General features: G+C 44.4%; 1 protein-coding gene across 1 annotated transcript in view; it reads right to left on the bottom strand.

Annotated features, from left to right (window-relative positions):
* Positions 1 to 26,444, bottom strand: part of ppm1h (protein phosphatase, Mg2+/Mn2+ dependent, 1H) — a 29,369-nt gene extending 2,925 nt beyond the window's left edge. Inside the window, exons 1-9 of the mRNA XM_048257404.1 lie at positions 25,902 to 26,444; positions 16,989 to 17,151; positions 15,593 to 15,961; positions 10,146 to 10,258; positions 9,480 to 9,564; positions 9,124 to 9,242; positions 4,375 to 4,438; positions 2,401 to 2,508; positions 17 to 168 (exon numbers count right to left, since the gene is read on the bottom strand). Of these exons, the coding sequence (XP_048113361.1) occupies positions 17 to 168; positions 2,401 to 2,508; positions 4,375 to 4,438; positions 9,124 to 9,242; positions 9,480 to 9,564; positions 10,146 to 10,258; positions 15,593 to 15,961; positions 16,989 to 17,151; positions 25,902 to 26,134 (1,406 nt within the window). The 5' untranslated portion in view covers positions 26,135 to 26,444. The remainder of the gene's footprint in view (positions 1 to 16; positions 169 to 2,400; positions 2,509 to 4,374; positions 4,439 to 9,123; positions 9,243 to 9,479; positions 9,565 to 10,145; positions 10,259 to 15,592; positions 15,962 to 16,988; positions 17,152 to 25,901) is intronic.
* Between the last annotated feature and the right edge of the window lie 998 nt (positions 26,445 to 27,442).

Consider the following 27,442-nt stretch of genomic DNA (forward strand, 5'->3'; position numbering starts at 1 on the left):
GTTGGAGGAAACTTGCCTGTTCTGATCATCTGGGTCACAGTTACCAAGGAAACAGGTGACAGCCTCAGCCACTTCCTCGTTGGAGAGGACATCCCACAGGCCATCGGTTGCCAGTACCAACACGTCATCTGCTCCATGCTCAAACTGAGTGAGGGGATACACCTTCACCTTTGAAAAGGTCAGTTATTGCCAAGATGTGAGGGAACTGAAGCAGCCTTTGTGAAAGGGCATATAGTGTCTACAAAGTGTCAGAAAATTCAAGACATTTTAAGATTGGGTTGGATATTTTTACACATATGCTTTGTTGATCGATGAGAATTTAATGGACAGGGGCATCAACTTTGTAATGAAGACAATAAACTACAGCTAACCCTAAATAAACAACATTAATAATTGAAGATATCTGATATCTGTTTTTGAAAGATTTTGGTCTCTTTTGTTTGTTTTTGGTTTCTTTTTTTTACTGGTTATTAACAAAAATCATAAAGCTCTTCAATGGACTGTCCTGCATCTTCATTTAAGTAGTTTGCATTCCTCTATACCTTATTCAGAGTCCCTAACGTGGGTGTGATGCGTTAACTCACAGAAATGGCAATTACGCCTTCTGCCATGACCTCTTTTCTGCTTGGCTGGCACTTGCTTCACCCGTTAGTGATGGCGGTGACCACAAACGCGTCCACTATTTCATCCCCCGCCCTGCCCCACCCCACCCCCTCCACTCATGAGCCTCCCACTCTACCCAAGTCACCTTCACACACGCAGAGCCATTGATTTTCCCCTGCTACAGTGACACGCTGCCACAAACACTGAAATGGATGCCTTGCGCTGACAAAGTGCTTGTCAGTTCCCCTCCGCTACGGGGGGGTAAAGAGCCTGTAGAGCTTCTCTGATAAGCTGTGGAGAGCAACACCTACTCCGACTGGACTTTTTTTTATCACCTCCACACATTACAGAAGAACTCACAGTCTCTAGCCTCCTGTTCGGAGCTGCAAACTTTTCAACAGCATGCACTACAAGTCGAGACTCTGACCCCTAGTTCAACCGTTGCGATCCACATCTTATTACCGCGCCATACAGTCGCACAGTGAAAGCATATTTAGAGAGAGCTGCACAGAGATATAACGCTGGATGGCTCAGGGAGAGAAGTTCAAAGGAACGGAGAGAGAGAGAGAGAGAGAGAGAGAGAGAGAGAGAGAGAGAGAGAGAGAGAGAGAGAGAGAGAGAGAGAGAGCGAGAGAAGTGTCCATATAAACTGGTGAGAGAGAGAGCTGAACTGTGTCTGAGAGAAAGAGAGAGAGAGAGAGAACGACACCCTGACAGAGAAGTGTCTATGCATAAACCCATACTTACCACATTGAGAAGAGACTTGACTGCAAGCTGAACTGTGTCTGAACTCTGAGCAGAGTGAATAAAAGATCAAGAGAGCTGTGGGAGAAATCAGAGCCACGGTGATTGGGAACGCACACCCTGACCGTGCAGCTTGTGCTCGTGCTCGTGCTGATGGTCTGAGAGGGCGGCTGGGTGTTGGGGGGCTGGGGGGAGTATTTTTGATTAAAGGCAGATTAAAAGGAGAAGTAAGTGGATGGGTTTGTCTCAGCTTGTGTTGATACACAATGCCATTCTTACCACATTGTCATAACATTTATCATCTCACGATGGCCCTTGAGGCCCAGAGACATTCAGACACCTGTTATATGTAATGACACATGCCAAATAACATTGCTTTCTCCATTTCATTAAAAAATAATGTGCATCACATTGAGATTAGATTATAGGTTAGATTATACCGAATATGTATTTGGCTTTAATGTCTGAATATAACCATCACAATTAAGTGGACAGCTTATTTATAGGTTTTATTTAACACGTATTGCTAGTTAGGTCAGCCCACAGTAATAAGAAAACTTCTTTGTATTTTGCTTTGATGCTGAGAATAAGTGGACTGAACATAAAGATGTCTGGGGGGCAGGCAGACAAGAAGGAAAGCCAGAACACTTTTCTAGGGAATATTAAACGCGTTGCTTCAGGATCAGATTGCAGGGGTTGTGCTTTGCACCCAGGCATTTTGAACAAGATAAGGGCAAACAAGGGCTAGTAAGCTCATAAGCTCAGCTTTTTGTGACAAGTTATTGTGTCTTACTCTCCAAAACAAACTAGACCATTAGCCCATGCTGTTTTCTGAAGTTCTCCCCTGAATCTAAATCTGACTTCTTTGATTTCGTCCTTCATGATGTCCAGAACAGGTCTGGATTAAAGCTAATCGCTCACACCCACACTCAGACCAAATTCTCACTCCAGTTGGATGTTATGATATACGTCTGGCTCCATGAGACTAGCTGCCATTACAAACGGGTCTTTATGTATAATGTATGAGACGCTACACTGGCGTGTGTGTAGTACCTCTGGACAGCAGGAGAGGAAAGGTTTGATGTAGATGTTGGAGTCGTGCACTTTCAGGTCATGATCGCCGAGGCCCCGGGTTACACCGATAGTAGCCAGTACACGTGCCTGAGTGGAAAACACACATGTGGCAAATGAACGGCGCACAGTCCACGTTTGAAATTTAATTCAATTCTACCAGGAGTAAGGGTGACCTACATGACCTATGTGTTGGCTGTGCAGTGGACATGCCTGTCTGATCACTTTGTGCCTTAGGACTCCACTGAGATGGTTTCAGGGTTCCAGTTTCTCATGTGGGTCTCATGAGTAGAACCTTAATTGATCTAACATGCCCGCTATGTCAACATGTTCTTGTCTGAGAAAAACCATACAGGTGCATGAAAATGCTTGTTTTGACTTTTTTGGTGAGTAGACACAGGCTCTGTGGTCACCCCAAGTTACTGCAAAGCAACAGCATCTGGAGAGTTTTGAGTGGTATGCACAGCTTCAGTGTTTACACTAATCATTAACCCTGTGCTTTCACTCGCTTTCTGTTATGGATGGAGGTGCATACAAATCTCCAGTAAAAATCATTAGTCTTAATATACTTAATATATTTATTAATATAAATAATTCTGGAAAATACCACACACTCTATTAGGAGAGCTTCATGAGAAAAAATCATATAAAAGTACCACTAGAGGTGATGCGACTGAAATGTGGCATTAAAGTCTGCTAGATCTGACTGAAACCAAAAGCCTAATGATCCATTATGGGAACTCAAAAGCCATAATAAGGATCATTTGTGGCACTTGCACATAGCATGAAGTACATAAGATATGCATGACCTCATGGATGAGTCTCCACCATATGCATAAATCATTTTTTTATATACATATAAAATTACTTCCTGAGAAATGCTACCATACATTTTTGTACATATTTTAGATTGAATTACAGCAAGATGAAAAGCACTAAGAAACATTTACACAAATGCAGATATCTAACAGAAGTGTCACCCCATTAAAAACAAGTATCCCAGCTGTCTGCCTATACGGTTCCTCAGTGCTGCAGCTACTCAGAAGCCAACCTCGTTTGCACATGTAACTCCCGATTCCTTTTTTACCCCTCTCTGTCTGCACACATCTGAAACAGCTCTCTACCGCTGAGGCGCACTGGTCTACTTTTGAAATGGAATCATAAAAGTGGTGTGCGGGAGAGGGGGAGGAATCGGGAGTGCACTTCGAGGAGTGCTGGAACCAGCACCGAGGAGGAGATAGATGTGGGAGTCTTTCGAAGCGCTGGCGCTCCTCGGGCAGACAAGGAGAAATATCTGGGGATTAATTGTTAGGCCCAGCAGCACACAAATTTTTAATTAATATTTCCAGTTTTTTCCCCCTCGTAGTCAAGCTTTGAAGCGCCTCTGCCGCCAGTCTGACACGAAGCCCACTGTCTCCGATTTGCCATTCATCTGTCAGCATTACTTTAAACAGATGGACGCGATGACGAGGGCGTATTATTAAGGGGGTATTATTAAGGAGGGGGTATTATTAAGGGGGGTATTATCAAGGAGGGGGTAAAAGCCAGTGCTCCTTCGGGTCATATTTCAGCTCGTCTCTGGACACCACACACTAGCTTTGAGTGCTTCCTCCTGATCCTTCAGCCCAGTCAACAAACCCCTTACTCAAGCAGCAATGACTTTCAGTCAAACGAAGCCTAGTCATGATCATTAACATACATTTTACAGAGTAATGAATATATAGTATGTAATATCTATCACACATTAAGTACTAATACACATGTTTCATATGCTTGTATCCGAAAGGGTAGGCTATATTATTTAAGTTATAAATAGAACATGGTCTTTCTTGGGGCTGCATTGTGTAACAGACTGTAAATGTCAGAAGCTGACAAATGGTAATTACTGGACTTTAGTCTCAGTCAAATACCCCGCAAGGCCACAGGAATAATTGTTATTAGGGCAGCATTTCTTACCTTCTTCCCTTCCCCGTATATTAAAGGAAACTTCAGGTCGTCGTCTTCTATGGTTTTATATGCCCTGCACAGAACAGAGGAGACTGTAATAGGTTTTTGCTTTATGGCAGACACACATGCTCTCGGGAAATCGCTCCACGCCTTCACAAGAAGGTGAGAGATTGATCACTGGAGGAGGGTTCCACAAAGCCTTTGTAGTGGAAAAGCCATGTGGACTATTCTACCACAGTAGAAAAAACAGTGGTGCTGGTAGCTACAGTCAAGGATTGTAAGGACTTTGTTGAACGCATGATCTTCATCACTTGGCTGTGCCCAGACAAATAAGTTTAAGGTAGAGATTACAGCTCTATTGAGGTAAACAGACCCACTAACCCTCTAATCTACACAGCACTAGTTAAAGAAGTATTGTTTAGGTTTTTATTGTTTTGTAATGTATGTTTTTGTAGATGCCTGCTACATTTGTAAGTGTGCTACCTACAAAGGGAACATTATTTGATAATTGTGGAATACTGTGGAAAGCACAGGTCTGTTTACTGAGAACTAGGGACCTGTGATGTCAGCCAGTTGTGCAACTAAAATACGTGCTATATAGCAACAAGCAGGGCGGACCATAGTAATTGCTCAGAGGAATCTTTAAGCCCACTCCCATGTGAATTATTCAGCAGTCACCAACTGGGAGTAACTGTGGAAACAGTGCATACAGAAGCAGCTCCTTATATAGCCAAAGGAGATATAGAAGAGACTCGTGTTGACATGTTACATGTATGTGACCACTTAACAGCATTCTTTGTGTAAAATCAAGTATGTTGCTGTCAACAAAGCTAACTGAGAGCATCAGACATTCACCATGAGAGTGAGAGTTTTTCTAAATCTTCCAAATGTGTAACATGAGATATTTTCTTCTTAGTCTTGTCACAAGGGGGGAACTAGTGGAGCTTTGGAGAGAAATGTGCAGATAACTGCCTGCTTCCACCGTGAGGTGCCCATATGCTCTCTCACCAGGTGCTGTTTCGCACTCAGCATTTTCAGGCTGCCGGAGCCACAGTCGTGGCAGGAAGCTCGGTCCAAAAGCACACATAGAGGCCCACTTTTGGGTCGCGCTCAACCCAGGATCCAGGCTCCACCTCAAGAGCTCGGTTTAAAAGCACACATCGAGGCCCACTTTTGGGTCGCGCTCAACACAGGATCCAGGCTCCACCTCAAGAGCTCGGTCCAAAAGCACACATCGAGGCCCACTTTTGGGTCGCGCTCAACACAGGATCCAGGCTCCACCTCAAGAGCTCGGTCCAAAAGCACACAAAAGCACAATCTGGTTCTGATTCATTGGGCTATTGAGAACTGCGGCTAATACACCTGTGAGGTTATTACATGGTTTTGTTTTTTAAAATGGCATAAAACACTGTCCTGCGGTTTATACACAATGTGGCTTACACATGGGTAATTACTGTAGTACTTGATCACTCATTTTGGGCTTTCTAACTGCCTAGCAATTCCCCTGATTTTATAATCTACTTGATCATGTTGACTCATTCAACCATCAAAAACTTTTTATTATTCCTTTCTCTCGAGTATCCCATTAAAAATCTCACAAACGCTTAGATTGTCGATACTGACGTGGTTCTAGGGAAAGTACAAACAATTTGTTCCTAACTAGTCCCAGTTCCCATGTCCAAATTTCTGTCATTCATTTCTAGTGGACCTTCTGCATCATACTTCCACTGCATCTACACAGTGTAGGCGCCCCTGCCAAGCCCAACCTTTTGAGGCGGTAGTTATGTCACCACAGAGCTAGATCCCCTGCACGGAGACATGATGGCACCAGAGCGAGGCCACCAGAGCGAGATCCGAGTCGTCTCTCAGGCTCTCAGAGGGGGCGGCCCCAGGACAGGGGGACCCTTGGGAACTCAGAGGAGTAGCATCACTTAGGCTTCACATCACATTATGTTCACATTATGCCTATCTAGCCGCTCCACTTGACACCTCTATGGACACTCTTCTCCTCTGACCGGTATACATTTTTGATGAGTACCCGCATGGTTCTAACGACATACCCGTTAAAGGTAGACAAGGTAGTGTGCAGTTGTGCTACGGCGACTTCATCTCACACCACTAAGCTACAGACAACACTGAAGGAGCATGATGGTTTGGTGCACCTCTACTTCTACAGTTGTACATGACAACAAGGAGGTGAAAAAGATTGTAGAAAGGACTGCGTCAATAGTGTAAAAATAAACAACAAAAGCATGGAGAATACCACGGCAGATCGAAAAACAATGACGGCCATTTTGATACGCAATCCATCTCAAGCCTACCTCAGCATGGTCGTCTGGCACAAGACTAGATCTGATGGAGATGGTGGCATGGATGGAGATAATGACTTGGGTGGTGGTGATGCTGCATACTGCCGTACGACTACAGAGCGCCTCTTTGTTCCAGAGAGCGTGAGGAGAGGAGGAGGAGAGGAGGAGGAGGAGGAGGAAAGGAGAGATAGAGACGGAGGAGGAGAGGGATCGTAGCCCAGCCACAGCCCGCCGTGGCGTTTGAACTTACAGAACATGCCCACTGCAGAGCATCCATCAATTTAACACGGCCCCCAGGCAGCAGAGGCTGCCACTCGCAACAACCCCCCATCTGCACTGCGAATTTCAGAGGCAGCTGGGTCAGGGGAAACTGGCGGAGAGAGAGAGAGAGGGGAGAGAGAGAGAGGGGGGGAGGGAGAGAGAGAGAGGGGGAGAGGGGGGAGAGAGAGGGGGAGAGAGAGAGAGAGAGGAGAGAGAGAGAGAGGGGGAGAGAGAGGGGGAGAGAGAGAGAGAGGGGGAGAGAGAGAGGGGAGAGAGGGGAGAGAGAGGGAGAGAGAGAGGGGGGGAAAGAGAGAGGAGCACAAGAAGAAGGGAGGAGAGAGAATGAGCTTATGAGAGATAAAGACAAAAAAAGGTGGATGAGAGAGAAATAAACAAGAAAAGAGTGATTAGCTTGGGAGAGGGAAGGGGTGGAGAAATAAAGAGAGAGAAAAAGAATGACACAGAGACATGGGGAGGAAGGACAGAAGAGAGTGAGATGGAGAGGGAAAGAAAGAGACAGATAGGCGGTGATGGAGGGGAAGTGGAGGAAGGTGGGGGAGGAAAAAAGTGTAAAAATATGAGCAGTGAGAGAAGCCAGAGGCACGGTTCTGCATTCTTAATTAGACTGTGGGCTCCATCGCGTCCCAAAGGTGCGCCATCACACACACAGACAAGCCAGTAGACACGCTGACACACATGCACACACACACATACACTCACTCACATTCTGTCTTATAATACACACACACACACACACACACACACACAACCTAACATTTGCAGAACAGAAAGCTGTTTTAATGCCGAACATCAATCAGAACACGGTTCTGAGATCTGCCCAGCATTCAAGACAAACACGCCGTGGCCAATTAACCGACCGAGTGACACTCTCACACACGCCGCGGCCGACTAACTGACCGAGTGACACTCTCACACACATTTCCATGAACATCTGTCTCGCACCACTGTCTTCAGTGGGACCTCCAGTGTACACAAAGCTTTCAGCCCATCTGGTCTGGCCAATCCGTCTCCGAGGCCCGGCTCCTCCTTCATGAAGAGTGACCTCTTGAGGGGGGAACGTGTTTGATAATTCATCACTCGCGAGCCCTCGCCGCCGCCCTCTCATCATCTCCCATGCTGGACACGTTAATGAGCGCCACTGACCCTTCTGCACACATCTCGCTATCTCCGCTGCAATCCGACACCCTGTCTCTCCCACTGCGAAACAGCGGACACCATGTGGATTATGGCCTTATCATTTTCCACACTTTTTTTTCTGTTATAATCAGCTCCAGCAATTACAGCAGAGCTGACACTTTGAGTAGCTGCTATCTTACAGTTGATCCAGTAAGGCCAAAAGAGATTAGCCTGGAAATCCAGACCCAAATCTAGAAAGATTTAGGGTCTGGCTATGAGTAATGAAAATGGCCCAACTCAAGGGGCGGCACCAAGCATGCATTTGAAAATATCATCGTCTTCTGTTATAAGTATAAGTATATACCGGTAAGCACACACTAATCAGTGAGCTGCCTGCAACAACAAGGTTAGGTGCCTTGCTCAAGGACACTTCAGCCGTGCCTACTGGTCGGGGTTCGAACCGGCAACCCTCCGGTTACAAGTCTGAAGTGCTAACCAGTAGGCCACAGCTGCCCTAGGGTTAGCTCTTGTTTAGCTCGCCTCTTGCCCGCCTATATCAGATACACCGATGTGATTGGTGAAGCTCGGCTCCAAGGGCATGGGTAATGAGCATCATTACTGAGTGACTCGCTGAGCAAATTAAAATTGTGCTCTCGCAAGAACTCGGGTAAAAAGAGATACACATAGCAGTGAGATGGAGGGTTGTTGTTTTAAAAGAATTCCAATTAAAATGGTCTATTTGTCTATTACAACAAGTCAAAAAGCCTGTTATAGATAATGCACCAATCACCAAGTACTCTGAGCAAAACACAGGTTGAAAAGATTATATTTTGGCCTTGTGATTTGTGTGGACTTCGATTGAGATGTGCCTCCGCTGATGGCTTGCACCCTCTTTCATAACTTCCTTTGTGCAAGCGGAGATAGACGGACAGCGATCAACACACCGGTGGTGTTCCCACGTAGGCTGCAGGGCCGTGACTCAGAGGGTTATTCATAGACAGCGTTGCCGTGCGTAAAGAAGCGTTGCCGTGCGTAAAGAAGCAGGACTCACCATCCATTCATGGTGAAGTCCCTGTAGAGCATTCTCTTCCCCACCTCCTTCCTCTGCACCCGTCTAGGGAACTCCAGATACGTAAACTCGTTGCCCAGCAAGTGAGGCTGCATGAAACCCTGTCCAAAACAACAGCAAAACAAAGAGAGAGAGAGAGAGAGAGAGAGAGAGAGAGAGAGAGAGAGAGAGAGAGAGAGAGAGAGAGGTGATTCCAGCTTCCTGTGCCTTCAGACATGGGAGTTACAGAATCCCTCTTCCTGACAGAACCCTGCCCCATCTGGTTGTTAGATATGTGCAGTGACTGAGTGGTGTGGTGGGGCTAATCCTGACTCAATAGGAACTGACAGCAGCCTCACCAGAAACTGGAGCCTCTGCCTCTCTGTCTCCGGGGTGAACTCTGTCGACATGGGGACAATCTCGCCGTTGCGGACGATGATGGCCCTGGCGGGTGAACAGAGGGCATACGGTATGGATGTGCAATGCTTTCAGATGGGCACACAAACACAAATCCGAAAGGGCGATTGAAACATGTATGAATGGTGCTTTCAAAACAACGTTTATGTTGTGCTTCAAGTGAAGAATGTCCTTCTTTAAACAGAGGCTCCTCTATTCCGGTGTGGTCTGAGGGGGAGAGACTGGGTGGTATTTAGCCTTTAGGTTTATATTTACAGTAGTTACGTAAGCGGGACTCGTTGGCTGGAGGCCTGTCTGCATGCAATACCAAAAGATCTTGACCATACCGAGGAAGATACATACATTTTAAGGAGGAACGTTTTGCTGCTTCATGTTCACAAACAAATTCAACGGTGTTTTACAAGACATTTACTCATCTCTGTCAGGACTAGTAGAGACATCTGCTCACTGATAAGCTACCTCATTACAACGTATTCAAATGCCATATCGCCCACACAAATTTCCTACAGAAATTTATGCAACTTTGTCATAAACATAGATATGTGATGTTTATCTTCCCCAATTTGGCAGCTTCACAGAGACCCTACCATGAGCTCCCACGTCCTTACCTGCTGTCTCCAGCATTGGCCACATAGAGCTTGCCCAGCAGATGCACCACTGCCAGAGCTGTGCAGCCGCCCGAGATGTTGTACACGGCCTTCTCTCGCTCGATCTGGGCATCCTGTGGGGTAAAACATAGCAATCATTTTATGCAAAAAAAATAAAACATTCTGCTAATATTAAAGAGGGATGATATGATGATGTATGGTTCTTCTGAAGAACATGGATTAAAAAATATACAGTATATTAGATCATTTGTTACAATTACCATGCCTCCATAAATCAATATGCGATAAATGGTCAATGGACAGGCAAAAGCCCATAACAACCGTGTCCTAGAGTTTTAAAAAGGAAAAACCATAGCCAAAGTATATAATTAAACCCATTAATTATGTTAATTAATCCAAGAATTTATTAAAAATCCATTATGTTAATTAATGAGTTGAATAATTGATCAACCACAGAATTAATTACAAAGTTGGCATTAAATTCAATGAGGCACTACTATATAGAACATACAACAGAATTACATGTAAAGTAGAACTGAGCCAGAATGCCGTTTTTCATGTACAGGATTGTATTGTAGACAAAGGGATTGATGGTTTTTCATGTACAGGATTGTATTGTAGACAAAGGGATCGATGGTTTTTCCATGTACAGGATTGTATTGTAGACAAAGGGATCGATGGTTTTTCCATGTACAGGATTGTATTGTAGACAAAGGGATCGATGGTTTTTCTCATGTACAGGATTGTATTGTAGACAAAGGGATCGATGGTTTTTCTCATGTACAGGACTGTATTGTAGACAAAGGGATCGATGGTTTTTCTCATGTTCCATACAAAAGAATTGCTTGTCTCTACTGAAAATGTGTCTTAAGGGTCTCTGGTTCCCAAGCCACAGAATTACTACCTAGTGTTTGTGACAAGAGGTGATGGCAGGCAGTCTCAGTGAGGTCTCATCATGTGGCGACTTTGCCATCTGCTTGGTTGCTCAGTGTGTGTGAGTGTGTGTGAGAGAGAGTGTGTGTGTGTGTGTGTGTGTGTGTGTGTGTGTGTGTGTGTGTGTGCGCATGTCAGGAAGAAGTGGCTAAGTCCCAATAGCGACTTTATCCTGATACATTCTCCACCTCTCCTCTCCCTCTGCCATCCACACACACACACACACACACACATAGGTCAGAGCAGAGAGTTCTCTGTTGCCTTGGGACAACTCTATGCCACAAATGCTCTAAATTATAAACACAGCCACACGCACCATTTACAGCATTCAGCACTCAGCTCCCTCACATTGCAAAGGTAGCAGAGCTAGCCGCTGAACCATCTCCCCTTGCAGTGTGCCACAACATGAAAGCCATGTTCAGCCTGTTATATAATTTACTTTACCCAAGCATTCAAGGACCTGTAACAACCTCACTAAATATCTACAGATTCAACAAACACAAATCCTGCAGTGCATGGGTGTAGCCCTTTACTTGGTTTGAGAGGTGCTTTTGTATAAGTATATATAAGTATAAGTAGATATACTCTTTTGATCCCTATATAAGTATATAAGTATAAGCATACATACTCTTTTGATCCCGTGTATAAGTATATAAGTATAAGTAGATATACTCTTTTGATCCCTATATAAGTATAAGTAGATATACTCTTTTGATCCCGTGAGGGAAAATTGGTCTCTGCATTTATCCCAATCTGTGAATTAGTGAAACACACTCAGCACACAGTGAGGTGAAGCACACACTAATCCCTCGGCGCAGTGAGCTGCCTACAACAACAGCGGCGCTCGGGGAGCAGTGAGGGGTTAGGTGCCTTGCTCAAGGGCACTTCAGCCGTGCCTACTGGTCGGGGTTCGAACCGGCAACCCTCCGGTTACAAGTCCGAAACGCTAACCAGTTCCTACGCCACGGCTGCTTTTTATGGACACGACCTCAGTTACAAGAGAATAAATTCTTGTTTCCTGTGTGCCAGTATAAGACACAATAGGAAGCGTCTTGTAAAGTTTTTGGAGATTTTACAAGCAGTTCACTGATGTGTCCGTGCAGGAGGGGGGGGCAGGAGAGGGGGGTGCAGGAGGGGGGCAGGAGGGTGCAGGAGGAAGGCTTGGAGGGGGGCAGTGAAGGGAGGCTTGAGGGGGAGCTTTTTCCTCCAATCTGTGTTGCAGAGCGACGAGGCCTGGAATCTCACCATTCTCCACTAGTGTACACAAACAAGGATGGCGATAAGGCGGATACACACACACACACACCATATTTGATGTCTGCACGTTGGCCAGTCTTTATCTGACTGAGGCAGCTTCTCTATAAAAAGAAAAAGGGTAAAATACGGAAAAAAAGAGAGACAAGAAAACACAAGTCGCTGAGACAGTAATGGACCGATTCACGTCAGCAACAAACCGATAATACCGGCATCAGTGATAAGATAAGCCGCTGAACTTCCAGACACCCGGTTTTTTTTCTACCAGAAAGTCTGCGCCCACCGAAGCGTTCCTGACAGTCGGCAGCCACAGCTGCCATTAGGGGAGCGGCGCTTGTGATTAGGCACCTGGAGAATGGAGAGGTGAGGAGCAAGAACAAAGAGCCAAAGCAGCTTCATCTTCAGAACATGAAGAAGAGCGAGTGGGTGGGTGGAGGATGTGTGGGGAGGGGGAGGGGGGAGGAGACAGTCACGTCAAGGGCACGAAAAGGGTGCGGAGAACGGAGGCAACCTGGATAAGCTGAGGTGTGACTACACAGGGTAAAAAAGATGGCTTGTGAGTGAGTCTGTTCACATTTCCATGCTGTCTGTGGTGCAGGTGCAGGGAAAGACAGCGAGAGAGAGAGAGAAGAGAGAGAGAGGGAGGGAGGGAGGAACGGGAGCAGAATGTGAGAAGCAACCAGGTCCAATTTCATGAAATCTCCTGCAGTGAGGAGAGAGTGGCAAATCGACTCTTTCATTGTTGCCCACCAGACACTCCACCTCTACACACCATCATTATGATTAATGGTTTTATTTGATTTATGGTTTCCTTTTACTGTAACTGTTTGTCTGTTGTAGAATGTCATACATCTGATCAACTATAGTGCTTATACATATTATCTAATGCTTAAGTTACATTTTTGTTATGCTTTTGATTAGATACAGCACATACACGACACAATGCAGTGCATAATTTCATGGCACACTTCTGCTATCTTATCTGAGCAACTCAGGCAGAGTAAACTGATGAGTGTGTGGCAATGTGTGCTTGATAAAGAGCACAAGATGGCTCAGGGAACGAAGGCAGCACATTTCCTCAATCAGACAAATGGTTCAGAGCTGCAGAATCATATGCCACACCGAGTACAGTTAAACTAAGGATGGGTATGCAGCATGATACGAGTTGTAGCATGCTGCCACCTAGTGGTGTGACACAGCAATGCTGCTTAATTGGTTAAACATTTAGCATTTTGCATATTATGGTACACTGTGTCAATAACATGCCTTCTTAGCATCGTCAGTTGTGTACCATGCTCCATATATACTGATACAGAAAAAGAACTTTGACTAAATGTTACTGATGAGAGCACATTTTAGAAGAAAATGTATACCCCAGCTCTGAATGCCAAGTCACACAAGGATGTACACTAATATGGACACACACACGCAAACACACACACACACACAGATACACACACGCAGACACACACACACACACACCACTATATAATTATTCTGGCACATGAAACAGCATGAAGTAAGGTTCTAAGCGCCCCACCAGAGACTAGGGTTGAAGTGGTACTCAAGGATCTTTGGCCATACTGTTAAATCAGGTCTTAACTGCCCCAGTGTTAAGTAAGGTACTACGTGCCATACTGTTAAATCAGGTCTTAACTGCCCCAGTGTTAAGTAAGGTTCTACGTGCCATACTGTTAAATAAGTTTGTAACTGCCCCAGTGTTAATGTTCCAGGTGCCCCACTGTTGAATAGGGTCCTATTCTGTCGCAGTGGTTAATAAAGTAATTTCTGCCTCATGAGATTAAACCCAAATCCCTTCACTATTATAGTAGATTAGATTCTCACCACGTCACTGATAGTTTACGCCCTGTCTGGAACAGGGCAGCAACCACTAGAGGCCATCACTAAAGTGGTCCTGACTGGGAGCTAACGTCCAGAGTCCCCTGATGGTGATGGCGGTCTGCTCCCGCCGGTGGTCCCCTGCCCGCACGCTAGCTCCGCAGCAGTGGACTGGCACCATATGTTACCTGTCCCAGTGGAGTAGTGGCATGTTACGGATTAGCCCAGGCGTACGGGGCAAATTGACTCATCTAGGGATCTACTGGCCTTTTCAAACAAGTCAGAGGCGGGGTCTTATGATGTGCCCAAACACATCCCGTTTCCTGTCCCAAGCTCTGTTTAATCTCGTAAAAATAAAAAATATGTGAAGTGGGGTCTGGCTAGTGCTGAGATTACTGCACTTAATGATGCTAAATGATTTCATAATGACGCTGAGGATAGCAAAGGTCCCCTGCTTCCCCATAACCTTAATTGCCATGCCTCTGCACTCTCAGTAATGATCATTAGACTACGGAGGCCACAGCCCTGACGCATGCAAGTCATTTATACACTGCTCTGCGACAATGGTGCCAGCAAAAGCGGAATTCTATTGCTTCCTCCCAAAAAGTCTCATTAAGTGATGCATGATTCTCATTCTCTCACGCCTTAGAGAACAGGTCAGACAAGACTAATATATTTATTTGTTAATTTAACATTGTTTGAGTTCCTGTCAACTGAACAAAAAGAGAACTAAAAGTCCCATTAATAATACCAAGCGTTAATGGCTTTAATAATACCAAGCGTTAATGGCTTTAATGTCCCATTAATAATACCAAGCTTTCAAGGGATATTCCACCATTTGGGAAAATACTTTCGTTTTCCACCTCCCCTTGAGTTAAACTGTTGAGTTGTACCTTTCCCCAGTTCATCCAGCCGTTCTCTGAGTCTGACCAGCACTTTTAGCTCCAGCTCATTGAATCAGATTATACCGTTAGCATCTCTCCTATAAGATAACGGTCTAATCTGAACCAATGAGCTGGAGCTAAAAGTGTTACTGTCAGACTTAGAGAACGGCTGGATGAACTGGGGAAAGGTAAAACTCAATTGTTTACCGGTAACTCAAGGGGAGGTGGAAAACCAAATGGTGGAATATCCCTTTAATGGCTTTAATGGTAGTATGTGGTGCAAAATGGCGCTCATGCCTCAGCGCTGTGTGGGTGTGACACTGATGATGGTTGTAGTGACTCTTTCATTGTAAGCCACTGACACTGTAGTACCCTCTCACTGTAAATGTAAATGTAAACATCAATGTACATAAATGTAACATGTTTTTGTTGTAAAGAATGAATTGATAAGAATCACCACAAGACTTTGTATGCCTGATTTAGTCCTCGTTGGTAACTGGTTGGCCTTAGGGGGGCCAGCAGGTCCTATGCACTCACCATGTCTTTGAAAGCATTTTCTATGGCACCAATGACCAGGCTCTCGTGCTGGACCTTCTTCTCTGTGAAGAAGCGTGGGGCCGGCGTGCTGGGGGAGCCGGGGGCCCCTGAGGCCCCGCGGAGCGAGGCGGCCCGGGTGAGGGCCCGCTGAGCGCCCCCTGGAGACAGATGCTGGTGGTGCTGGTGGTGGTTGGGCTCCTCGCCGAAGCAGGTGGGGGGCAGGACGGCAGGGTTCCGCAGGATGTCCTGCACCTCCTGCAGGTGCAGCTGGATGTGGTGGTGCAGCAGGCGCGAGGCCACCACGGCGGCGCCAGAGCCCGCATGCCCGTCAAACAGGCCCCAGTAGTGCAGCACGAGCCCCTCGGAGTCCTGCATGTGGCCAGGCACATGGACACGTCATTACAACCTCTTACTGGGTCACCAGGCCCACGGACACATCATTACAACCTCTTACTGGGTCACCTTACTCTTCTAGTCCTCTATCAGGTGTTTCCAGAAAATTGAACATTTTGTCCAGCACTACATAAGTATGTTCTTTGGGAAATTGGAAAACAGTAGGCTACAATCTTAATCAATATTCTATCCCTGTATAAAATATACACAGCATATCCTCTCTTCTCAGAGGTTCAATGAAATTAAGCTAAAATAAAGCAGTTAGAAGTTATTTCAGATGGTCTACTATATTAACCTGACTCTCGCCAGATGAATTTCGTTCCGCCTAGCTCCACTCATCCATCTGGGATCGATCCATTGGAGTGGTGCTTCAGAAGGCTGGGCCTTATCAAAAAATCCTTGCATATGATTGGATAAGCCACTTGTCCGTCATCTATTGACGTGCTACTTCAACCACTCACATCGAAGCCAACCCGTGACGCTGAGAACAGTCTCACAATCGCTTCTACGCTATATGTCACATCTATGAAACTGCGTCCTGATTGGTTCTACCATAAAATCTGGTGCAGAATTCACTCTCAATGGAAGCGATCCCAGATGGATGTGAGTGGAGCTAGGCGGAATTCATCTGGCGAGAGTCAGGTTACTACTATATGGCCAGTTACACTAAAATGCAATTCTTACACACAATTCTTGCATGTTTGTCATGTTTGTCAATAGTACAGTAGTAGTAACATATATGCTACCTGACAGTTATACAGAGGGAACATCAAATGTAAACTGAATCTGACAAATGTCGAAAGCACCATGCATGATGACATGGCAGAAAAATGTGGCGGGCTCCTCTACACAAACTGGTTGACCTGGTTTCGAATAGCATAGCCATGGGGAGCTGAAATGGGTTGTTGTTGAGACAGCTGACAGAGTGAGAGAAACCAAGCGAAACCACACAAATGGGGGAAAGGGCAGTAAGGCCTTGGGGGCGGAGGGGAGCCGTACTTACAGCGCTCTCTCGGAGCCCCAGACCCTCGCCGTTGGGCAGGGACGAGCGCCTGTGGGTGGTCGGGGTGTGGCTGGGGGTGGAGGGGGCTGGCCTCCTCTTCAGGGCCACAACTTCACAGCAGGCCTGGTCCTCGTTCAGAGCACTCTTCCCTGCATTGATCACCCTGAATAACCACCGCACACTCATCATTCAGCCCACCACTTCACTTCCTGATTAGGGCTGGGACAACGTCGGCGTGTCGATGGCGATCGGCCTTAAAAAATCGTCGGCCCTTGAAATATGGCGTCGATTAGATCAAGCATAACGTGTGCTACTAAATATTTTTAATTTTACATCTTCAGTGTTTTCCGTACATTGACTAATCTGTGGCTGGGCACCACGAAATCAAAACCGGCCACCACACATTGATGTTCTATGTTGTAGGCCTACTATTTAAATATTATTTATAAACATGTATAAGTTGCTATTAGTGAATTAATGGGGAAATAATCGATAATCGAATCGAATCTAAATCGAATCAGACTGAAAAAATGAATTGTTCGATTAATCGATGCATCGAAAAAATAATCGCTAGATTAATCGTTTAAAAAACAATCGTTTATCCCAGCCCTATTCCTGATACTAACAAAATCACTAACAGACAGCACTCAGCATAATGACCTACACCACATGCATTTTTAAGTGCAATTATTGCAATCATTGGGGTTTCTAAACATGCTACATAAAGTATGATACTATTTATTGTGGGCTGATTCAATTGGCCACCATGGCTGTGTCTGACCGTGCATGCGCGCATGGGAAATTTTGGGAGAACATTTTTTGAAATGAGCTTATTCAGCTGTCTCCCCCAGAGTTAGATAAGATGTTACATACCCTTCTCCTCTCTGTGCGTGCAGTAACTCAGCCTGACGCACCCACCGTTAGCCTAGCTTAGCATAGTTCATTGAGGTGTTCAGAACCAACTGAACCAACCATCATAATCATAATATCTATTAACCTAGGAAGTTTCAGGGTGTTCATTCAGATTACTTTCTGCTACGTTACATTTTACTGTGATGGCATTCAGTAGGTGGCGCTACACTACAATTACATAGGCTACGAATTACATTGGCCAGGTGGTGGCGCTATGCCAGGCAGGCCCATTGGGTGTCTGGATATCATCATAATCATAATATCTGTTAACCTGAGATGCGTGTGCTATTTGTTGTTGCATGTTATTTTCTGGCACATTTTCTTGCTTGGCCAGGTGGGGGCGCTATGCCAGGCAGGCCCATTGGGTGGCTGGATGTCATCATAATCATAATATTTATTAACCTGAGAAGTTTCAGACCATTCATTCAAAGCATAGAACAATTCTGACACACTTCCTGCTTATCCAGATGGTGGCGCTATGCTAGGCATGGGAATTACACATGTTAATATCATCAGAATATTGATATCCAATATTTTATAAAGTTTGAGATCAAACAGTTAAGGCATTGCCCATTTCTGGCCCATTTCTCGTTTAGCCAGGTGGTGGCGCTATGCCAGGCAGGCCCATTAGGTGTCTGGATATCATCATAATCATAATATCTATTAACCTGTTAAGTTTCAGACCATTCATTCAAAGCATAGAACATTTCTGGCACATTTCATGCTTGGCCAGATGGTGGCGCTATGCTAGCCATCTGATATGTGCACATCATCACAATAATGATTTCCAATATTGTATACCTACTAGGTTTCAAATAAATCAGTTAAGGCATTGCCCATTCTGACACATTTCCTGTTTGGCCAGGTGGTGGCGCTATGCCAGGCAGGCCAATAGGGGTTCTGATTGGGTTTCAGACTGTTCATTCAATGCACTTTGACTTCATGACACATTTCCTGTTTATGTGCAAGATATTATAATCATAACATATTACAACATATAAAAAAAAACATCAGCGTCATCTTGCCATCATATTTGCCTAATTTCACATGAATCTGACAAACTGTCTAGGAGGAGTATGTTAAAATTGATCATGTGACAGATATGCCAAATATGCATTTTGGGCATGCGAATATCATCACTACCATGGTATTCAAAGACCTATGAAATTATGAAAACATTTCAAGCCATGCATTGTGAATTAAGACACATTTATTGTTTATGTGGAAGGGTATTAAAATTCATAGTTTCGCCATTTCGTTAAATTACATCATATCAAAAAAAGCTTCACAATTTAGAATCAGAAGCATATTGGCATCATGTATACCAACTTTCACATGAATCGGATCAATCGTCTAGAAGGAGTACGTTAAAATTGATCATGTCCACAATGCACAAAATCTCAATTACCCCACTTCCTGTGGGCGTGGCTAATGGCATGTTAATACAAAAGTTGATTGTTTTTGGGAGTTACAAACAACCACCAAATTTGGTGTGTGTATGTAAAACTATATGCCACCACAAGTCACAGTGACATAAGCGCTATGGAGTTCCTGGGCCAAGCCCAGTGCCAAGGCTTTTCCCCTGTGTATTCATGGTACCTCTTGACGTGTGTGCCAAATTTCATGCGTTTTCACCGATGGGAAGCACCTCTTTTGGCATCACAATTCATCACATTTTAGTCCACACAAAATCCCAAATACCTCACTTCCTGTTGGGCGTGGCTAATGCATTGTACATACGAAAGTTGTTCATCTTGGGGAGATACACACACCTACCAAATTTGGTCTGCCTAGCTGAAAGTATGTGCCAACCACTGCATCAATCACCTAAGGGGGCGCTACTGAGTCCCTGGGCCATGCCCGGGGCCAAGCTCTTGTACCTAACTGCTTTGCATGACACCTGATGTGTGTGCCAAATTTCAAGACTTTTCACCCATCTTTAACCACCTCAAAAAAGGAAAACGCTCTGAGACAAAGTTAAAATAATAATAATAATAATAAATAATAATCCTTACAAAAACAATAGGGCCTTGCGCCCTTCGGTGCTCGGGCCCTATTTAGACAGAGCGATTTTATAAGAATATACATACTTAGAACTATATTCTCATTCAGGCGAAGCACTGCTATTTGGGATTTGTAGAAGTAAAACTGGAGCTTTTCAGGTGCTTCATGCATATCACTCTGCCCAAGTAGCAGTGCTAATAAGCTAATTGCCCAAAATGTTGGCGTGTTCCTTTAATACATGTAAACAGAAATGAATACAATGTATGTATGTAATTAACTAACTCAAAGAACAGCTTTGATGCTGTTTCAAATTCCTTGCTTTTTAAATAATCTCACATAGACACAAGCTTTTAATTACCCTTTCAGATACTGCATTGATGATGAAGCAGGGATGACAGTGCTCAGAACCCTCAACGTTCTATGTATATCCAGGAAGAGGGTGAAGCTCACCACGGGATGATTGGCTGCCTTCTCTATGGGTGGCTGCCCAGGGCTTCTAATTAGTCATAGCAAACAGGATGAAGGCAATTTAGTCTTTCATCTAATTAATGCTGGTCATGAAATGGAGAGCAGCACTGGTCTCCATGGCTACCTTTTAATTGATCTGTTGGCCCCAGCTTTCTTTGTGTGTGTGTGTGTGTGTGTGTGTGTGTGTGTGTGTGTGTGTGTGTGCTGGGGGTGTTTGTGATGGTGGAGATTTGTGTTCTGTGTCAAGTGTCCTGGCTTACTACTGAACCCAGATACCTGCTGCTTTCTCTTTCACCCAGAGACAGAGTCATCATAGATCGACTACCAATGAAAGCTAAGGTAGGAGACAGAGACACAGAGGAGAGAGCGAGAGACAATGCCATGCTTACTGACATTACTCAGCATGGAGAGAGGGCAGTGTCAAACCGCATTGGGGATGTTTGCTTTCTCTCCGCGGAGATATGGCTCCCCTGGTGTGTGATGATGATATAAGGCCCTTCTCTCAGGCCTAGTCCACACGTACCAAACCGATCTTTTTTTCCTCCGTCTTCCCTGGAACCGTATCAAGAATATTTGCGTCCAAACGGATCCATCTCAACACGACTCAACCGCGTTACTTCATACCCCAGGCCTATAGGTGGCACTGTGTCTTTACAGAAATTCACCAAAACTTGCGCTTTAAAACAGACAGAATAGGCTCTGGCGAAATGGCTAGTGCAAAGGAAACCAGAATTGTTTGTGTGGACTGATGGTGAACTGTCAACTGTAGTCAACTGTAAAACTAATAAACTTTATTTTACGGTTTGTGAAGGGTGCAGTCCCGTCCTTTATTATGGTTTATTTACGGGCTATGGTTTCAGATTTCTCCACTCTGGGACCAGGTTTCAGAAAAGTGCGGTTTCGGGCAGTGCGTTTACAGGATTCGTTTGGACGCTCGGACAAGACGAAGCAAAACCTCTGCGTTTAACCTAAAAAGCGTCTCCGTGTGGACAGGCCCTCAGTCTCAGCCCATGGTCAGATAGAGTCCTAGACTTCATGCCCTGATACACTTAACCTCATTCCATCGCTTGTGTGCAAAACACTGAGACTAATATGAAAAACAGGAGGTTATGATGATGCCATGACTGATAATGTGACAGTGAGGTTTATTCTACTCTCCTACCTACACGACTTCACCTACTGTAATAAGAAAGAATTGTGCATTGGCTAATACTATTTCTCAAGAGAGCGACAGCCTCTTAACGTTTCAAAGACCACAAAGCCATGGTTCTGTACTTGTTAACACCGAAGTCGATGTGACTTTTGTCCTTACACGGGTCACAACACAGATATGTCAATCAAATATCAGAGCAGAACTGGACAATACAGGTCACAGGATGCCATTAATGTCACATCATCCCGCTTCAGGCTGTGTGACACAGAAGACACTCACAGGATCACTAATCTCTCAGTGCACTTTGTGAAGCTATAATCAACTTTGGACAACTATCAAATACCCAAAGAAATAAAGATCATGAAGTTATGTTTGAAAACATGATTTGTTAGAGTCTGGTTAGCATGCAGACCTTCTCCATTGGAACTGAGAGTGGGTGTGGACAGGGTTCATTCCAGTAGGGGCGTAACTAGCAGTGAAATGAAACTTAAATTGGTGCATTAAACTCTTGCCAAATAGTTTCAGAAGTGCAACAATCTTGTAAACGAAGGTTATTAATGCAGTTGTTTACTGAATTCCTAAGAGAAATACACGTCCATGCCGGATTAGCGATTGTATTTGCGTGCCCGTGTGACATTGGAAATGAGCTTCAAAGGCCTCTTGGCCAGACAGACCTGCAGAGCAAATCAGAAATTTGCCAAAGGCTCCCAGGCTAGATTTGTTACAATCTCACCACACAATACTGGCAAAAACAACTCATCCATCAATTCATTGGTTTTATTAGATTAAAGAAACTATTCTCTATATTTCCAATGTGTACCCTTGTGAACTAAACCGATTTCAAGCTCACTCACATTTACTTATACCCTGGATGTTTACTGAATACTCCACACTAACAAGTAACTAGGCAACCACAAAATATTCAACTAACCTACTGTTAGGAGAAAACAACAAAACACTTCTGCTCCTGGTCAACAGAGAGGAAGTGAAATCAGGACAGAATGCCTATACTGTTCCCCCTGTACACAGGCCTATCAGCGTTCATGACTGAGAGACTACAGACTGCAGACAGCCATCCCCAACATTTGCAGTGTACACATGTGACGTGCCTCGGGTGAGAGGACCAGACAATACCCTTGTGAGTACAGGAATGGGAAAGACTTTGACTGTAATCCTTAATTTGTCTTGGTCTGACATCTTAAACTGATGCCCTTTCTGTCCTCGGATGGTACAGCTAGTGCAGATTGGTTGTCATGGAGGCAGGCTAACTAGGAGTGTGTATGGGGAAAGGGGTTGAAGAGCCATGACATGCTGAGATGAGATCCCGTGCCAGAGGGGCAGTAACACAATTACATTGGAATCAACATGAAACCCAGACTAAGGCAGAACTGAAAGGAAATTCAAACAAGAGAGAACCTAAACTAATACACACTGCGTCCAACAGTAAAGTAGCGTATGGGGGAGCACTGTGAAGGCCAATGCCTGACAAAATTTTCAAAAGTAACACTACTTGGCCCCCCGGCAGCCCCTGCCAGAGGCATGTCCGGCTGTTAGTATTGAAAGAGCCTTGTATCTTCTACGCTGTGATCGAAGCCAACTCATTACTTCACTGGCAGATGAAATAGAGCAAACAAAATCCGGCTCAGCCAAAGGCACTGGCAGAAAGACCCCCTTTCACCTGCGGAATACCCGTCTGGGATGGTAAACAAATTACCCTGGGTCAACACACACATCAAGGCATTTGGCATGGATGATGTGTTCTGAGTATTTACTAAATGAATTCACTGAAAGGCTCTGTGTTTGGGAGTGGACTTGACTTTGGGCATGTGTTAATATCTGTTGAGATTTCACACTACGCTGGACCATACAACCACTGTTTCTGAGTGAAGCTTTGGACTGTGCTTCACTTGGACAAAAACAGCACATGCCAAAGTGAATAAACTACTACATTAATCATTAAATGTCAATCAGGCTGAGTGACATTTCTCATAATAGTAAACAAACAAATGCATTGCATTTGTGTGTATTTTCTGTATCTGTGTCTGTATGTTGTAGCCATTCTTGTGTGTATTTTCTGTATCTGTGTCTGTATGTTGTAGCCATTCTTCGAAGAAGCTCTGACACATTGTTGCACCCAACTTGCTTAGCTCAGCCAAGAAATGATGGATATTTTATGAGATTATAAAAATCTTGGACAGTCAGCAAAGGTAGAGAAATTTAGACCCTTACCTTACTGTAACTTGAGTGATTTCTATGACTGATCATTTTTAATGGCTGACAATTTTTTTAAATGATTACATTTATATGTTAACCCCAATAGTCGTACAGTGCAAAGGTCTCTTACTGTACTAGACACTCAAAAATATTTGTCAGCCCGTGTAGAAAATATTTTGTCAAAGTACAAAGTTCTGCAGTGTGCTTTGTGATTAGAAAAGGTAATTTCAGTTGTACACACAAAGTCTTTTACTGACAGAGATTTATGGATTTATCCATTAGTCCCTCAGGAAATGCAGAAGCGCTGAACTGCAGATGTAATGTGCGGAACATCATAATTGACCGTTTACATCTAACATCTCCACTAGACACTTTGTTGTCATTTGCTGTTTGTCAACATGACGTTACTGAATACGGCAGAACCATCCTAATTTATCTACCACTGGAGCCTATATGGCAATAAATGCCAGAGTGTGTGTGTGTGTGTGTGTGTGTGTGTGTGTGTGTGTATGTGTGTGTAAGCAAGCATGGCTGATGACAAAAAGCAATTCCTTATCATGGTTTTCAGCTTATCTTCCTGCAGGAAGAAGCAGCTGTGGTTAATCCCTGGCTGTGCCTCTCCTGCTCTCCTGGACAGTGACTCAGAGGGGTGTTTCTCGAGTCCACCAGCTGGAGAGCCAGCTGTTGACAAAATGACAACACTGCTCAAAGCCACCGAGGCCTGGTGCACACTCCACAAAGCACAGGGTGCAGATTCCCACGGACCAGAATCACTTTCAATTCAACAAGAAGTGTATTGAATGTGGAGAAGTAAAGCCACCGCCACAGAATGGCTGTTGGGCACAGTTTGTAAAGGCCCGAAACACTATGCTGCCATGTGCTGATGTCAATGTTGACATTTTATCAGACTATCTGGGGACTGAATGTGCTTTGTACCCACAGGACACCAAGCAGTTCAGCTGTTTTAAGTTAGTTCACTGCCATGGCTGCATGAGAAGAGGCTTTCTTTATTCAGCTGCATGACTACACATCCACATAACCACTAAACACCATCCACTGCAAAACCAGGACTGGGAAGTGAGTGACTATACTGAAAAATCACCTGTCTATGACAGTGATGTACTATAGGCTACTGTATACTGTAAGTGTACCATGTACTAATGTGGGAAAATGGACATTTCTTACTAGTTTCATACATTTTTGAAGTAGCCTAACTTTGTTTTATTCACTGCCCTTTAAGTTAGCCTACAGCACAGGTACAGATGGACGCCAATGAATACTCACATAGCCTAGCCTACACATCAGTAGGCCTACACATTTCATACACGAATACAATGTTCATGATTAAAGATCGTCACACCAGCAGTCATTAGTTGCCCGGTGTGTAATTAGGCTAATGAACACAAGGGAAATAAATTAAACTGGACCTCAAATATGCTGCATGACCAGACTAAATATTAGGTAAAGGCAACTAATTTCTATACAATCGTATATAAAGAGTAAACAGGGTAGACATATAGTTAAACCAGTTGAGATTAGGCCTACGATTTATCTCGAAGATTTCTCGAACATTAAACCTTGAACCGTTTTTCACTCATCTGCTGTGACGTCGCCTGTCCTTATTGCGCGAGGACGGAGGACTGACTTTTCCAACGCGTTTTCAGAGGTGGACTGCCGTGCAAGGCGAATAAAACTTACAATGTTTTTCTCAAGCGAGTTTCCCTCGCCGAAAATCAATTGACTGATGAATATCCTTCACTCCTTTATTTTGAGCTTCGCATTGTTTTATTTAGGCTACCCATCATCTGTAAAACGGCCTTCTGTAGGTTAGGTTGCTGTGATTGGATGAACTGGTAACCAGGTAGAACAGGGCTATCAAAGCGACTATGTACTGTGTACTGTAATCAAAAGACATGTTTAGACTATTTTATTCCAAGTTTACCCTGTGCATTTGTTACTGCATAACCTATAACATGACGCGTACGATACCTAAATTGTAGCCTATATGGTGGTGGACGAATGCGTATAGGCTACAATGCTTGTATTGCATTGTAGCCTATGCAATTGTCCTTTAAGTGTCAGCATCTGCCATACTTATAAGACAGCTGAAAACACGCTAGAGATGCTGTAGCCTATTACTTTAACATGGACGCAGCACTTACTCTGCATATCCTGTAGTCCACGGCAATCTGTTCGTCTCTTTCAAGATGAGGATCGGTCGCGCTATGTGATCCGCGGAGCACTCGATCTCGTCAGGTGACAGACCCAAAAACTCCGGTCTCATGTAGGGAAATTTCAGCGGTAAATCGGAGATGCCCAGATTATCGCCGTTGGTACCACCAGCCATGATGCCTCCCATTATATTGGCTACGGCCGATTTCACTCGTGTGAGCATGGTCCCGCTACAGTGTGCGCCCCTGCTGAATACTGTGGTGGTCTCCCTATTCCGAATTTACCCCCCACCCCAGCTTGGCACAGTGTTCTATCCAACTGCGCGGACAAGACGGGCACCCCTCACAGTTTCATACAGTCCCAAGTGAACACGGAAATAAACTAATGGTGAGCTTAGTCATGTGACAGTCCTGTTGTGGGATTTGGTCTCATAGCCACTGCTCTGATCAGCTTAATGTCAGACCAATGAGTCAGTCTTCTCTCGGAATTTATCTCGTAGGCTAGCTACAGAACATCTCGACATCTCCAAATTCCAACAGTGCTTTTAGGTAGAGGTTTTGTTGACAGTTGCTTCCATTCTGGAAATCGTGCGTATGAGTGCAGCATAGGACTCCGCTAACACTGGCTGTTTCCTGTGTTCCTTGAACATTTGACACTGTTGAGTCATGTCATCATCATGCTGGTATGGTTTCAGCTGGGATTGAGTAATATATTATGCTATTAATGATGTTTTACTGAGGGTGCCGGTAAATAGGCTGTGTACTGCACTCATGAATGTCCTCACAGGCTTCAGAGAGCGCTAATGAGCCTACAGACCTAAGAGTTGTTGAAGTGTATTCCTAATTTATGCGTTTATACTGCAGAGCTTTTATTGACCTAATTATGGTCAGTTAAAATATGTTTTCTAATAGCATTTCATTCTGAAACAGAGTTTTGTAACAACATTTTCTATGCTCATAATTGTAATGCATAGAGCATCATCACACATTAGTTATAAGTTAAGTAGAGACTGATGAAGAAATTAACCTCGATGAGGGTTTTCAATCAGTCTAAGAAGCACACAGCGCTTTCGGCCACCGTCCACTACATTAGTACCATCAAAGTCCTTTTTGCCAAGTCCCTCCCTTAGACGGCCATATAGCAACGCTTTTTGGGCACTTATTGTAGGGGGTGTTAATACCAAATACCACAATAGCCCTGATTTCCTGATGCAACAAGATGTTTTAAGCACTCCTGTGTAATTTTTTAAAAATGTTCTTCCAAACCCCCCCACCCCCAAAATTACTTTTTTAACCCTGAAAATGCGTGTTTTTTGCCATATTTCACAGCTTTTCCACTTTTGGCCTATTACAACATATAAATATTTTCAAGTTGGACCATTTAATGATCCCACATGTGTCACATGTCCCACATGTCATATCGTTAGAGTACTTAGAGTAGTAGAGCACAATGAAAAGTCTAATGTCAAGGTCATATTGTAGGTGAAAGGTCACCGAAATGCCTTTCTGCCCCAAAAAAACAATAACATTCC

This window comes from Alosa alosa, chromosome 11 (assembly GCF_017589495.1).
Source record: "Alosa alosa isolate M-15738 ecotype Scorff River chromosome 11, AALO_Geno_1.1, whole genome shotgun sequence".
Taxonomy (NCBI): domain Eukaryota; kingdom Metazoa; phylum Chordata; class Actinopteri; order Clupeiformes; family Clupeidae; genus Alosa; species Alosa alosa.